A 16,298-nucleotide genomic window follows, 5' to 3' on the forward strand; every position below is an offset into this window, starting at 1 on the left:
AGACCCAAGTTTATGCTTATGTAGGGATCAAGATTTTACGAGTAGGTCAAAACGAGCTGAATTATTAACGAGTTACACAAAGTACGGTAAAGTTTCGACTAAATATTGCTTATCTTGTGATGAGGGAGGACAATCTCTCGAGGACAAGGTTATCATTACATGATCGGTTTAGTTGTAATAAGTATTGTTAGCAGAGGACTGAAAATTTGCCAAATCTTGAACGCTTCACAGTCTTGTTTATTTCAGATGCATGTTTTGGTTTTTCAAACGCAGATTCCGGTCTTGTTGGGCTCGGATTTTATAAATTTTTACTGCGTTTACTTTTCAAGGAATAATTTTTTTCGTTTCTTTGCTATAGTAACTTAGAATTAGGAAAGGGTTTGCATTCTTGTCCATTCTTTAATTCACGTTTCTCAAGCCACAATGTCCTTGGTACTCGATTTTCCAATTTCCAGATATGTTATATACACCTTGATAACTTGTTACTAATATATCTATTTCCTGCGCTAAATCAAACTGAACTTGTAATCAGCTGTAACTCATTGAAGACTTGAAGCGGTTTCGTTTTGCGATGACATCCCCGTCGATTTTAAAATTCTTTTCGGCGTGAAAATGTTGTTTAGTTCAGTTTTCGTGGGTTTAGAAAAACCGCAAAAAACAGAAAACGTTAGATCGACATAGTAATTGAGGAACTGAAAGGCTTACCGCAGCCATTTTCTTCCAATCAACCAATTCCTTCAATTTGTCATTACAACTCTTATCGCAACGAACAGAAACATAAATAATAAAGGGCGTGTGAATTTCTACTCGGTGCAATAATACATGTTTAACTTGTTAACCTTTGTATTATACGTCTGCTGCATCTCTTTTATTAGGCCTTGACATCTGTACAATCATCTGAAGGTACATCTAATTATCTAACGTTTAGTTTACCTCCGAAGAAATTGGCGTCCCCTCTCCGGCTAGCCTCCAACGCAGACGTTCTTAGGCTTGTCACGCGTTCCTACCCACGAACGTCTGCTCAACGGACCGATCACTTCCGTTCGCTGGAGATTAGCCTTTGTTTTGAAAGAACCAATCCACTGTTATCTGCATGTCAGTTTGAGACCTCGGTCGTCCGCCATGTGCTTTATAGCATGCTCATTTCTATGACAAGATACGTTTTTAAGTCTCTAAATATTATTTTGCTTTCGAGGAGCAAAATATGAAATTTTCTGTAGACGTTGCTTACTTGTATTCTATATTGTGGCGCCCGGCTGTTTGATTAGAACTATTTGCAAGTACAGTATGTTGCTTCTTATCACGGTATCATATTTATCCTTTTCTTCGGAGACGCCGTAGCTTACGTTTGTCTAGAGATGTTCTTATGTTTCTTCTAGCAATTTGATCGACTAACTTATGTATCTAGAGCTCGATTTATAGATTTATTCCTCGATCCTTTGTCCGTTCTGGCACCACATGATTCAAATTAAGCCGTTTACCCGTTAGTCTGTCGACTGCGTTGCGTGTTGTATACGCCATTGTTTGGCTTAGTTCACGAGGCAAGTTCGATCCTCCATGTTGATCTCATCAGTTGCCGGTATTTCTAAAATACTCTGTTCGTCTGTAGTAGCTGGTGCGATTCGTACGTATGTGAGAATGTTATACATTTAGCGACTTGGCACAAACTTCTCGTGTTGAAACGTGGGGTCAAAGTCTAGCTTCCACGGATAGGAAGAGAAGCTATGATTGGCTAAACGCCAGCGAACGGAAGTAACCGGTCCGTTGAGCAGACGTTCGTGGGGAGGAACGCATGACAAGCCTAAGAACGTCTGCGTGAGAGGCTACTCTCCGGCCGGAGCCCCTCACGTTAGAAGTGGAGGGACGGGGTGGTTAGAGAAGCGGACGCTGGAACCGGAGCGCTGTAGCGCTGTGAAATCTGCAGTTAGAATGCGGCTGAAATTTAAACTGATAGCTGAGAAACGCTGAAAATTTAACTAACAACTTAGATTCCAGCTCACACGCTCAGATGGGCGCCCTGTTCAGTTGAGTTAAGTTTCCATGGGGGTCAGGTCATAGTCGAAGGGTGTGTCAACTGGCAAGATTGAATAGAGATTCAGAACACAAAAACCTGGCAAGCTTCTGATACAAAATGTAGTAGTAGTTTGTTAAAACTCTCTCAAGTCTTAGACAGTCAAAATGCGGTAAAAGCAATTTTCTATTGGCTTTTTCCGTACTTGCCTGTAATAAAAAGTATATTTCTCAATGTTATTGGATACTAGGAAATTTTGCATTTTCACTACCAGGTGGTGTGGTAAACAGGAATTGTCTGTGCACTGCAGGAGAGCGGGACAGGCTGACCTTTAGGAAAGAAAGGCTATAATCAAAGAACGATTTAATTTGGATGTGGGCCAGCTTAAAAGTACTGTTCAATTAAACAAATTATTGCTGGTTTTCGGTGTCACGCAATTCAAAATAGATCAAAAATAAAAATCAAAACTGGTCAATAGATAAAGTCCAGAATCTGGGAAATGAAAGAAGGTAAATATGCAAAGACTCTCGCCAAAATTCTGGTCACAGCAATTTCTCTTATGCGAGATATGCGGAGAAATTTTTTACCCAAATTTATAGAGATTTGTATGGCGACGCCATGCTGGTGCCCATCGTATGGGCACCAACGATGGGCACCAGCATGGCGGCCGGAAACCAACAGAAACATCTGTCACTGAGTTTTGCAACAAAAGCGTGAATTTATCCCTCGAGGAACTCTAAAACATTAAAATAATATTTTTTCTAAGACATGAACTGTTCAGATAGCCAAGTTCCCCGAAATAAGTCACTTTTTTAACCATCATGACAGCTCTCGAGGCCGTCATGTAGATGCCGCCTCACGCGAAAGCTTAGAAATTCAAGCGTTGTGTATCACAAAACCAAGAACCCATTCGGAGCGAAAATTTGTATGAATATTAATTTTCAGCTGATCTTATACATCATTTAAGTAAAATCTCAGGAAGATCAATAGTTTTGTAGTTCGAATTTTAGTGACGTCATGTGAAAACCAGCTATTGTGCTAAGGAAGGGATTGCGTTGCGTCACATCCCGATCGATTGCAATTGACATTACTTACACGCGCATTACTGATCAAGTAAAACATATGTGGGACACTTGAGAATGCTTTGAACCGGCATCGAGAGACAGTTCTCAAGAAGGGATAACCTCTCTTCAGTTGCGCAATATTCTTGCTACATGCTTGCATGTCTCGACTTATTCTCACGTTTTGATCGGGATGAGAGCACAATCAAAGCCAAAACATAAAAACTTCTAATATTTCGGTGGGCCTCTTGCCAATTTAGCCAGAAGGGTTTAAATTCTCCCGCAGCTTATCTCATAAGTGCTATATTTTTATTCCAAACCTGTTCTTCAATGGGCAAGAGCAATACACCTTTACATCTACTGTGATTCTACGAAGAAGCATTGAAAGAGGTTATTTTTTTCTTGAAATTTAGTAAACTTAATTCTCTGTCAACAAATGTTTTTGAGAAAAAAAAAAAAGATTATTTATATGCAGTCTTAATGTAAGAATTGATACAGAAGCAAACCGCCTATTTTCCCGCCGGTCTAATTTACTCAGTGAAAGTGCCAGGAATGGTTTGCCCAAAAAGGGCCAACTTCTCTTATTGTGCAATATTCTTACCACATGTATCCAGTCATGTCTTGGCTCATTGCCACGTTTTGATTTGGATCGAGAAAAACAATCAAAGTCAAAATATATTCAGTGGGCCTCTTGCGGCTTTCAAAGAAAGGCTAAATTTTTCCTGCAGGTTTTCATTGCATTAGTGCTCAATACTTATCCCATACCCTTCCTTTAACTGCAAGTCCAAACACCTTTGCTTTCAAAGGGACATTAAGGGGTTAATCTTTCTCATTTAAAACTAAATTAAGTTCCAAACTTTGCCAAGAAATATTTTTTTTTTTGTGAAAAATGATTATATGCGGTCTTTTAATGATAATAATATCTTTATTCATTTGCTAAAAATACATATCAAGTATTACAACTGATAAAAAATAAAACCAATCCTTTTTTATGTAATGACTAATATAGAACCAAAGTAAACTGCCTATTTTCCCCGCGGACTAATTGGCCTAGTGGAAGTGCCAGGGACATGACACGCTATTTGGGTATCAGCTGACATTGAATACGCATAAACTTTGCCGCTTTGGAGGAGCCATTCAGCTTTCGTAGTAATTAGCATGAAACACTGTTATTAATCTTGTCTTATACAATATGGCAAATCATTTAGCTACCCTTGGGCCATTTTAACTTCGTAGAATTTGCCAGTAGAAAAGGTGATAGCAAATTTAAGATCTATGTACGCGTAGCGGACCTGTATAGTACAATCGTTTCTCACATTCTTTTGAGAACACGTTTTCACGTAGACTTTTCTCGAAGCTTTAAACTTTGCGACAACACTACATTAATTCATCGACATATTGAGTGATTCAATCGTGTCTTAGAGGAAACAAAGAGAACCGTTATATAACTCTTTAATTACCTTACACCTGGAGATTCTTATAAGTTTTAAATTATTTGTTAATCCAATTTCAGCAGTATCTAGGGGAAAAATCTGAGTCTTTTTATGTATTCTTAGTGCTATTCCGACTCAAAAATATAGTCTTTTAATTACTCAGTGATTGCAAAGACAAAAAAACACACACGCAAAACTGTCGGAAATTATGCGGAGTACTATTATATCATTTGTTGCTTTAGTTGTAGTTGACGTGATTTAAGCTTTGTCTTGATTATAAGCAAGGTGATTTGAGAAAGACAAGGCGTGGGAATCTGATAGCCTTGAACTTTGGAACCTTGTAATTGAAACCCAAACCAAATGATTGACAATGATAGGAGAGACAATAGAACACGAGAATAAATGGAATAAGGGGCTTTAGTAATCTTGAGCTTGGGAGAGGGATCTTGGAAGTGATCAATAAAGTAGAAGAAATCAGGATTTCGCGTCAGTGTGTTGATGGTTCAATCTTGGAGGCAATTCCCATCAAAACCTACCGAAAAATAAGAACCGGAAAAATGCAAAAAAAAAAAAAGAAAAAGAAAAAAAAAATACAAGGAAACAGTGATCAGTGAAAGACAGGTTCAGCATTCACCAAATATATTCCGTCAAATGAGAGGGAAAATCAGAGAGCTTTGCGGGTATTCGTAAGAGACTAGTGCTGTGCTGTGTAAACAAACATGGCGTTGCGGAGATAACATTTCTGTGATAGTCCCTGAGTCCGGAGGGTACTCCCAGAAAATTGGGTGGTGGTGTGCGGCCCACTTCCCAAAACTCTTGCCCTATTTATGACCAAAATCTTCGATATTCCCTACCTTATTTAAGACCTGACCAAAAATTTGAAACCCTATTTATGACCTGACCCTTAAATCAAAACCGTGTTTCAGACCTGCGTTAAAATTAGTTCCTTAGTTCAGACCAATGTTAAATTACCGTAAACATAATTTGTGAAGAGCTTTTGTTGATTTTTTATCGTTAATGATGAAAAAGTGGCTTCTTCTTAAAATCATACCCATATCAAGGCTAGAGTGCTACATCCATACCCTATTTATGACCAAAGTGACCAAATCAGTTAAAATCGATACCCTATTTATGACCAAAACGACTGCTGAAAAACCATACCCTTTGGGGCCGCACATACCTATATAGCCCGTATGAGGGAGCACCCTCCGGGCCCTGAATGAATTTCGTTGTCTGAGAAGACTTCAACACTGCACCGTGTTTAGAGGGACACAAGTGTATGCTAAAACAGAGGCCGTCATGAAAGTAAACTATTAGTTTAGCTGTTGTAAAGGTAGTTTACATTTTCCGGCAAACATAACACATGATCACCATCAGCTGACCAAGACAAGACACACAAACTTGAGTGGGCCGAAGCGTTTGGTTCTCACATGCTTCAGTTCTCTCACGTTAAATAAAGAATCTGAATCTAATACGGCTCTGAGTTGAAGAAATGTTTGCGGAAGATCCCAAAGATTTTTCATGCAAGCTCGGGGTAAAGGTTGAGTTTAATGAGTGGGTTTAAAGCCAGGCGATTGAGGGGCAAATTAAAGTTGGCAAAGTAGCCACTAGTCTGTGAATTTTTAGTTCTTATATTTCTATAAATCGTTTTCAATAGAATTCAGTTCTGCCGGGGCTTTAAAGAAAAAATGAAATCAAGTTTTAACTAATATGCCGACAACGCTCCCAAGGCTAAAATTTGCCGGATATAAAATTTAATTTTTGTTCATGCATTGTGGAAAGTGATCATACACACGTGGATTATGAATTACGAAAATCAAACTTTACTGGAAATACAGCATCGATATTAGTGCCACTGATCCTTTGTAATAACCCCGATCAGGTAGGTGTCTGTGCGCATAAAATTAGAATAGAAGTGATTTTCCACGTACAGCCTATCTTGTTTTTCAAAACTTGCCTCAAGAAACTTAGCCCCCTAGATTGGCGTTCTTCAATTTCTTGCCAGAGACATAATGACAAGAAGTCTCTAGATAGCTGCTTTCATTTTTTGAGAGAGAGAGAGAGAGAGAGAGAGAGAGAGAGAGAGAGAGAGAGAGAGAGAGAGAACAGAAATTGATTACCTGAATTGTTTTGTGGCAAGGTTTACTGAAACAGAAAACTAAGCTTCGGACCTGGGCCAGTGAAGACACCAATGTAGCACAGCTGCAGTTGTTTTTTTTTGTTTTTTTTGAGAACCGTATTGTGTATCCTTTAAGAAAAACTTGCTCTGGGTTTCATGGTAATATTTGGATATTTTGAGAAATATTGCGTATCCTGAGGGAAAAACTTACGACTGGGCGGTTTTTTGATACCATGATTGTAGCATCAAGTGATAAGGAGTGGATATAACGACCCATCAAAATCTAAGTGCTGGAAACTGTTTTGAGCCACCTTAAACAGCTCGGATGTACATACAGGCAATGCTGTCAGTGTTTGTTTCTTTTCAGTGCGAATACGACAGAAAGTTGTAAATTCACACAGAAAGTTCACTTCACACTGTGGAATGACTTGTGAAACGTGCGATGAATATTTATTCCGTTCTTGCGTGAGTGGGCAGAATTTCAAGAACTGGCTTTAGTTATCAGTCAATCTTTTTGTTCGTTTGAATATGAGTAATACGTCCAATTGTTCACGTGTGATTTACTTGCATAATGCCCTTTCTTGTCACGAGAAGAGGAATTTTTGCGCTTTAATCCGCGGCAGTTTGATTCCTCGAGCAAACTTTCATTGTTTTTCTTTTGTTTGCCTTTGGAGGTTGTGGTCAAGTGCTAACATATTCAGTCTTCCTTTGGGGGTAGATCTTCCGAAGATAATTGGCTGAAGATAACAATAATTCCATATAATGTCACGCTAGCAGAGGGAACCACAGAAGAAATTTGTTGACACTCCACAAAGTTATTATTATTAGAGAATTCGTGCGAACCTGGTGTAAATTTGCGCCATTTACCCGGGATGAAAAGCAAACAGGATACAAATTATTGTCTTGGACAGATAGTGTTCAGTTGCACTAAATTAAGACCGTGGCGATTTTGACGATGGCTAATAAAAGACTCTAAATTCCTTCCTGAATTAGCATTGTACTGATCTGTCAATACGGAGACGGTGTCAATTAGGCTGTCACATTTCCTGTCCGTTGGACGCCCTGTAGTGTAATGTTAATTCCCGGGGGACTTAATCAACTTCTTTCTGGTCGTTCATCACATGAGTTGAATTTCTAGAATGGGTGAAGGGCATGTAATAATGCTTGGGTCACCGTCTTTACCTTTTCAAATGTGTCGCATTCCTGCGATTTATTAGTTAACAATTTAACATATCTGTGATGAAGTTGTTCGATGAATTGACCATTAATCGGTAAGGACATTTCCTGGCTAAACAAATCACAAACGACTAATTACTAATTAATCACTAAACCGGCGATTCCTACCTTTTATCATTCTGCGCTAATGTTTTCTCTGCCGCTTCTTCTTAACCAGGTAAAGAGCATGTGGATTGAGCACAGAATGCAGTTTTTCTCTGGACTTGTGGCATTGCTCATTTTATTTTGCGGTTCTGTGAATGTCTGTCATGGAACTCTCAAAGAAATTCCGAACAACAACACACAAACTTTCCGAAGTTTTGGCGACGATCGAGGGCGGCAGGGACGTCCTAATTCGGCAGTCTTTGACGTTGTTCCCACGTATTCACTGGAATATCGCTCGCCTAACAAGAAAGACATAAAATTCACAAGTGGAGGAATATATCAAGCAACTATTCTCGAAACAACTCATTTAGGGACGCGAGTTAAATGCGACTTAAAAATGGGTGTTTATGCCCACGAGGAAGAGAGCGAGGTTCAGTTTATCATAACCAAGGGGAATGAAGGTGGCACATTCACAGTGAGCGCGAGGCGAATCAAATCAGTGAAGGATTTCGTGTTCATGGATATTGAAACCAATAAAAGACTCAATCGTGAAAGCGTACGAGGAGGAAATTATTTGTTAACTGTTGAGGCTCAGGATCCAAGGACTTTAGCAGTTTTGGACACGACTGAGCTAAATGTGAGCGTTACAGACTTGAATGACAACAGACCCATATTTTCTCGCTCTTTTCAACACGTCACCATAGACGATGACATTCCTTTACACACATCTATCGCACAAGTGGCTGCCACAGATGCCGACACTGGCCCGAATGGATGGCTCTATTTTTTCTTCAGCGAAAAATCTTCTTTCTTTGCTATAGACCCTGTGTCTGGAGTAGTGACTGTAACGCGGACGTTGGCAGGCAAGAAAAGAAGAAGATACGAATTACACGTGATCGCGAAGGATCGTGCTTTGTGGCCTTCAAAACCGGCCTGGGCTAAAAACCACATTACCGTTACAGTGCGACCTGTAAACAGGTTTTCGCCGGAGATCAAAGTTAAGTCACAGCATGGAACGATTACTGAAGGAAAGACGGGTATTCGTATCGCCGTAATTCGCGTTTCCGACCAAGATAACGCAAACAGCGACGACATCGACAAGGTCCTAATTACATCAGGAAACGAAATTAGCAACTTTCGAGTAAAGCGCTCACAGGATGCGTTGGATGAGTACCTAATCGAGGTTGTAAAACCACTGGATCGCGAGAAAGCTCCTGACGGTTTTGATCTGGTTTTGACGGCCTTTGATAAGGGTGTCCCGCCGCGCAATGGCACGGTCTCGTTACATGTTTTGACTGAGGTTGCCAATGACATGACACCAGCATTCAATCAAAGCGCATACGCAGTCACGATTTCCGAACTGGCGCCCCCTCACTCCTCTCTGATGCACGTGTTTGCAGAGAATGGCGACTCTGGTGAGAATGGCAGGGTCTATTACTTTTTGTCAGGAGGGGACAGTGACAAATTAATGATTGACCATGACACAGGTTTGATAACTACCAATAAATACCTGGACTATGAAACAAAACCTCGCCTGGAATTTGAAGTGCGATCTTTTGATGCTGCAGCTGTTGGCGGAAAGATGGCAAGTGTGAAAGTTTCAGTCGATATTGAGGATGCTAATGATAATGACCCAGTGTTCGACCAGCCTTCTTACTCCATAGAGATTTATGAAGACTTGACACCCGGGACAAAATTACTAACTTTGAGAGCGCATGACGAAGACTCTTGCCAGAATGGGCAGATCCAGTACACGATCATAAACATAGAATCAGTCCCTTTTGCCATCGATTCTGAGACTGGAGAAATTACTGCACTGACCACACTCGACAGAGATTCAGGGCTCCAAGAGTACATTACTTTAAGGGTGCGCGCATCAGACTTTGGAAAACCATTCCGAAGGGAATCTGAAACCTATGTACATATCCGTATCAAAGTATTTAATGATAATGAGCCCGTGTTTGAATGCTCCATGTGCAAAATACAAGTAAATGAAGATGCACCTGTTGGAACTATTTTAGCTACTCTGACAGCTGTGGACGTTGATGTGGCAGCAACTTCTCCGCTTGTCTATTACATACAAACAGCTGGAAATGAAGATCACACTTTTAAGATAGATCCCACAAGTGGGTTGTTAAAAACTGACAAATCTCTTCAAGGTGGTAAGCAGGAGTTTATTCTTTACATCCTGGTTACTGACCCAATTAACGTTGCCGCGGTAAGACTTGAGATCAAAGTTGTTTCAAAACAAGCTGCTGCTGGATTTTCCAATTATGTTAAAGCCCAATGCCAGGTTAGTGCAGAGCATGCAAAGGCTGTAGAACAAATGAAAGAACGAGGAAAAATTAAGTCTTCCCAAGCTTCTAATGATAAAGCACTACCTGGGCCAGCTAATACTAACTTTCCAGAATTTGTGCCAGTTGAGCCTGTAATTGATGTCAGTGAAGATGTGGCTGTTGGATCAAGGATCGCAAAACTGTCCGCTAATGATAAAGATCAAGGCTTTAATAGAATGGTTTTGTACGCCATAGTCAGTGGTAATAGTGGAAGCTCGTTCAAAATAGATATGTACACTGGAGAGCTTTGTAGCGGATCATTACTAGACAGAGAAAAAATTACAAATTACACATTGAACATAATTGCCTCTGACTGTGGATCTCCAGTCACAAAAACATCCTTTACGATAGTCTATATAAATGTTTTGGATGTCAACGATAATTCGCCAATCTTCAAGAACGACTCATACGAGGTTACTTTGCCTGAGAACATTACAATTGGTCAAACTGTTGTGTTCTTGAAGGCAACAGACTTGGATGATGGGGATAATGGCAGAGTTCGCTATCAACTTGTGAATGACTTTGGTGGTAAATTCAGGATAGATTCCAAATCAGGTCGACTCTCAGTGGCGTCAGCACTTGATTATGAAGATCGCCCAGAATATGTCATCAAGGTGCAAGCATTTGATAACTCCAAAACATCGCAGAAGATCACATCTGCCAAAGTCTTTCTAAATCTGATTGACATTAACGATAACGCACCTGCTGTTGTCCCAAAGAGTTTTAATGTGTCCATTCCAGAAGACATTCCATTCAAAAGCGTCGTAGCAGCAGTTTCTGCTCAAGATCCAGATACAGGTTTAGGTGGAGAAATTGAATTTTCCTTGGTGGGAAGGCCGAAGAAATTCAAGATCGATCCTGGAAGTGGTGTTATACGATTGCGTCGTCGAGTTGACTATGAACAGCAAGATGTTTACAACTTAACTGTTAAGGTGAGCGACAAAGGAACACCAGCTCTAACATCATACGCTAATGTAATCGTTACCATTCTTGATGTAAATGAGAATAATGTTGCACCCAAATTCAGTGGAGGAGACGTTCTGGAAGCCACTGTGTATGAGAACCAACCGGCGATGACCTATGTTATGCGTTTGAAAGCATCAGATGATGACTCATGGTATATAAAGTATGCAATCATTGATGGAACAGGTGTTGACAAGTTTAGAGTAGATCAAAAAACTGCTGTCATCACAACCACTCAAGTCCTCCGTCGTGAGGAAGGTGATCACTACTGGCTTCATGTCCAGGCTAAAGATGGCGAGATGCATCCACTCCACACAAATGTTCCCGTGTTTATCAAGGTACTGGCAGCTAATGATGACCCTCCCTACTTTAATCCTCCTGTTTATTACCCTTCAGTTAAGGAAAGTGTTAAACAAGGGGAGATCGTGTTTACCATTCAAGCTCACAATCCAAGTTCTGATGATTCCAGCTTGATGTACTCAATTACACAGGGAAATGAAGCTGGCAAGTTTGCTATCGATGTCAAGACTGGCCTCATTATAACCACTGCGTCTCTTGATCGAGAAGAGCAAGACTTCTATGAACTAACAGTTACAGTGTCTGATGGGAATACTCCGCCACAGACTGCGAGCATCACTTTTCCAGTCACAGTTACAGATGCAAATGACAATGATCCTATATTTTTGAAAACCAGTTATTTTGCTGTTGTCAAGGAGCAGAGTGCCTCCTTAACTCCTGTTGAAATCTTTAGAGTAGTAGCAATGGACAATGACATTGGCACCAATGCGGAACTTATTTACGGAATCCAGCTGCTAACAGAAAATAATGCTGGAAAAGTCATGATAGACCCTAAAACTGGTGTAATCTCTACAAGGCAGGCCTGGGTAGAAGGAGATTATATAGATTTTGAAGTCAATGTTACTGATGGTGGAACTCCTCAGAGGTCTGTTTCAGTGTACGTTAGTTTGGATTGTGAAGCAAAGAATTACCCAACATCAAACCCACCAGAGTTTGATAAGAAAAGTTACAAAGAGTCCCTTGAAGAAGATGCTGCTGTTGGAGCAACTGTTGTACTAGTTTCTGCATTTGACCTTGATGATGGTGATGTTCTGACTTATTCCATCAGCACGGGAAACACTGGGAACAAATTTCAAATCGATAGTGATTTGGGTGAGGTTACACTTGTCGGAAAGCTTGATCGTGAGGAAGTGAGTTCCTTTATCCTGACCATCCAGGTGTCTGATGATTACAATGTTGACGAGGCAACTTTGATTATAAATATCCTGGATGTGAATGACAATTCACCACAGCCTGTCATGACAGAGTACCAAGCCCATATCTCTGAGGATGCTAAGCCTGGGACTTTACTAACCAAAGTTCAAGGTAAGGTTGATTAGCATGTTATTTCTCCCTACAATACTTACCATTGTCAGGTAGACAAATTAGGGGAAAATATGAGATCATCAACCACGCATTTATTTATTGTGTTGATGCAAATCCAAATTCTCAAAGCTGACATTCGAGAATGCACAGGAATGTGAATGGTCAGAACTGATGCTCAAAATCTGGTTCAGTAAAAGAGTTCATGACTGTTTCAATACTAATAAAGGGAAATAGCTACAATCTTGGACAATTTAAGTGAAGACCTAAGACCACCCGTTCCCCATTTCAATGTTGGAAAAATTGCTCATTTTGGGTTTAGCGCCAGTTCATCATAGATTAGGGGAGAGGAGTGCTTTTATTTTTTATTTTCGTCTGACTAAGATTGTAATCTTGGGCAATTTAAGTGAAAAATTAAAACCACTTCAATGATGGAAAAATTGCACATTTTGGGTGATCATTTGAAGTCAGAACTCTCCTAAAAACCAGAGTTAATGTCGCCTATCTTGGTACACAAATTAAGCCACTGAGGGTGTAACATTTGACTGAATGTCTTACAATCAATTTTAAACACCAGCAAAAGAGTAAACTGTCTTTTTTAAAATATCTTTCTGTAACAAATTTGAGTCATTAGTTAAAACAACCAATAGCCAAATTCTCCTAAGGTGGATTCAAAACAATTTATAAAAGATAGTACAGAGAGTTTAAATTTTGATCTCAATATTATTTACAGCAATTGATCCAGATGAGGGTGTCAATGGAATAGTTAACTATACCATTGTTGGTTCAGTGAAACAGAAGTCCCGATCACTGTTCAAGATACAAAGTTCCACGGGCAGAATAAAGACTATCAAGGCTTTGGACCGTGAAGATATGAAGGAGCATACCCTGATAATCAAAGCCGCCGACTTGGGGGAACCCGAGAGGGAAAGTCTCTTTTCTGTCGTAATTGCTGTTGATGACGTCAATGATCACAAACCAGTGTTCCTGAGATCGGAAGTTAAAGCCGAAGTCCATGTCGATGCTTCTCTAGGTACGTCCATTCACAAAGTGTTTGCTGTAGATGGTGACGATGGTACAAATGCGCTTCTGAAGTTTTCTATGAAGGATGGTAACACAAATGATGCATTCTATATTGATCAGAATTCTGGGGTTATTCAAGTAGCCTCAAAATTAAGCAGCAGCATTGAAAAGTATTATCTTCAAGAGCAGGTGTCAGACAGCGGAACCCCAGCTGAGACTGCAGAAACTGAAGTACAGGTACGCCCTACATTGTGTTTGAGTGATGGTGATGCTACTGATCCAAAATAAGTTATTGAAGTAAAGTTTAGTAATGATAGTCCTTCTCGGTGGAGGCGGGGTAACCTTATGGTTAGTGCGCTTGTCTCCGGTTCAAGCTGCCCGGGTTACAGCCCTGACCAGAGACACTGCGTCGTGTTCTTGGGCAAGACATGTTACTCACATTGCCTCTCTATACCCAGGTGTATAAATGGGTACCGGGAAGTTTGATGCTGGGGGTAACCCTGTGATGGAGTAGCATCCCACCCAGTCGGGGGGGGGGTAGTAGAATAGTCGCTTCATGCTACTGAAACCAGGGATAAGCGCCAGTCTGGCTCTATGCAGATTTCACCTTACCTTACCTTCTCAGTTGTGAGCAGCAGTTTGGCAACAGGACTTTAGTGCCCTATTATTGCTGGAGTAATATGATCATTCCCAATGAAAACTGCAATTTGGCCAATTTTAGTCCACTGGCCAGTGTGAGACTCTAAGTTGGAAGAAATTCTTCTGCCATACATGTAACTGCTTTCTTATAAAAAAAAAAGCTCAATTTACGAATTCTCCCAACTAATAAGGACTGTTATTCAACGTCATGTAGTTCTGAAGGTTTGAAAACAAATCAACAGGATTTTCTAATATTCGTTTTGTTGAATGTAGTAGTTTGATTGTTCTCTTTTGATCCCCACCACCCAGAACTGATCAGAACTTATCTTCTAAGAGGAAAGTGATATCTCTTAAGAAATAGAGGATTAACTAAAAAGTTTGACTGAATTTTTCAGTTAAAAATTATTATTATTTTGTAGTGTTACGTAGTGTCTTCCTAAACTTAATTACTTCTCCTTTAAATCCCTTATAGATTTTGGTGAGAGGGATAAAGAAGCCCGTTATGTTTGAACGTCCGACGTACCAAGCTTCGATTGTGGAAAATATTCGTCCTGGTCATGCCATTATCAACGTAGTGTTCAATGGTACTATGGCTTTTTATGAGCTTATTCCACAGGATAACGTCTGTTGGAAGAATTTTCATGTCAACGGGAAATCTGGGTTGTTGACAAACAAGGTTAGAATTTACACTTGCTATTTATAAAATGAAAGCTTTGCAATAAAATCTGGAGGTATTTCTATCATGCTGGGAGCATTACCAAGCTGTTAAAAACACAAAAAAGGGATGTTGCATTATAGTTTGTATTTATCACGCGGCAGTTGGGGCGGGAAAACTGTTTGAGTAGTTGTCTAATCAAAAAAAAAAAAATTGAGGAAATTTTAATAGAAATTCGTGTGGAACCCATTAAATTGTTTACAAGTTTCTGATGACGCTCTGATGACGCTCTGATGCCAAGTTCAATGGTTCAGTTCAATGGTTTTCTTGGGCGTCAAACCGAGAAACGTAAAGTTAAATAGCGCACTTCAGAGATTTCCAAAATGGTTTTTTTTTTTTTTTTTTCAGGGTAAAAGTTTCACGGTATTTTCAAGAGTTTTGACATTTCTTCGTTCGTTCATTTCTGCGTTCGTTATTAAGTCCAGAGTCCAGAGTCACTCTTTCACTTTCGCATCAGTGATGACAATGATACAATAATTCATATTTTTGGAATGAACATCACCAAATATGGTTAGCCTAACATCTTTGTGAAAAAAGTACCTTTCAAGTAAGACGTCATGTACATTTCCAAAATTATTCGGCGAATTTCGACTGTCATTAAGCGATAACATATTCGAATGAAAAGTCGGTACTTTTCCTTAAGGCATTAAAGACATGTAATCACTTAACTAAAATGCAATTGTTAGCAATTGTGATTATTTTTACCACATATTTTTTGGACTCCAGCAATCAAAAAGTATGCTCGCTCTGGAAAGATGAACCCCTATTCTTTGACGGAGAATTGTTCATATATACCTTTTGCTATTCATTTACAGAAAATATTTATTCATTTGTACGCAAATGTCTTTCATTATGGTCAATATACTCTCATTAACACCAACATGACCTGCGTAAGGAACGTTCAAGAATAACATTTGCATATATATTAACATTCTAAATCATCAAAAAATAAACAGTACCTTCTTTTGACATTCATTGGCTGTAAATGTATTTTCATTTTGGTCGAAATAAAATTCGTTGTCACGAAACGACAATCATTTACACTTTTGGTCAATCCTTTTTCAACAAAAGACTTTCAATAACACAATTTGTATGAGAACTCATAATCAATTGCATTATTATACAACCATATCCATCTTTAATGCGGTGAGACAAACATTACCGTGTCTTCACCTAACTTTAAGAGAAAACAATTGCTCATTAGTGTAATTCTTTTGAACAGAGATATCTCGCCCAATTTTCCTCGAAAATTTGATTATAGAACAAGGGACCGTATGCACTTTTCTTAAATCATATTT

The 16,298-nt window shown here is 39.5% G+C and overlaps 2 protein-coding genes across 2 annotated transcripts in view; both read left to right on the forward strand.

Annotated features, from left to right (window-relative positions):
• The window catches only part of LOC145462552 (plasminogen-like), a 140,175-nt gene that overhangs the window by 73,721 nt on the left and 50,156 nt on the right, over positions 1-16,298 (forward strand). The gene's annotated exons all lie outside the window — the stretch shown is intronic.
• The window catches only part of LOC145463640 (protocadherin Fat 1-like), a 51,199-nt gene continuing 42,846 nt past the window's right edge, over positions 7,946-16,298 (forward strand). Inside the window, 3 exon segments of the mRNA XM_081447397.1 lie at positions 7,946-12,626; positions 13,357-13,883; positions 14,758-14,961. Of these exon segments, the coding sequence (XP_081303523.1) occupies positions 7,988-12,626; positions 13,357-13,883; positions 14,758-14,961 (5,370 nt within the window). The 5' untranslated portion in view covers positions 7,946-7,987.

This window comes from Orbicella franksi, chromosome 12 (genome assembly GCF_964199315.1).
Source record: "Orbicella franksi chromosome 12, jaOrbFran1.1, whole genome shotgun sequence".
Lineage (NCBI taxonomy): Eukaryota > Metazoa > Cnidaria > Anthozoa > Scleractinia > Merulinidae > Orbicella > Orbicella franksi.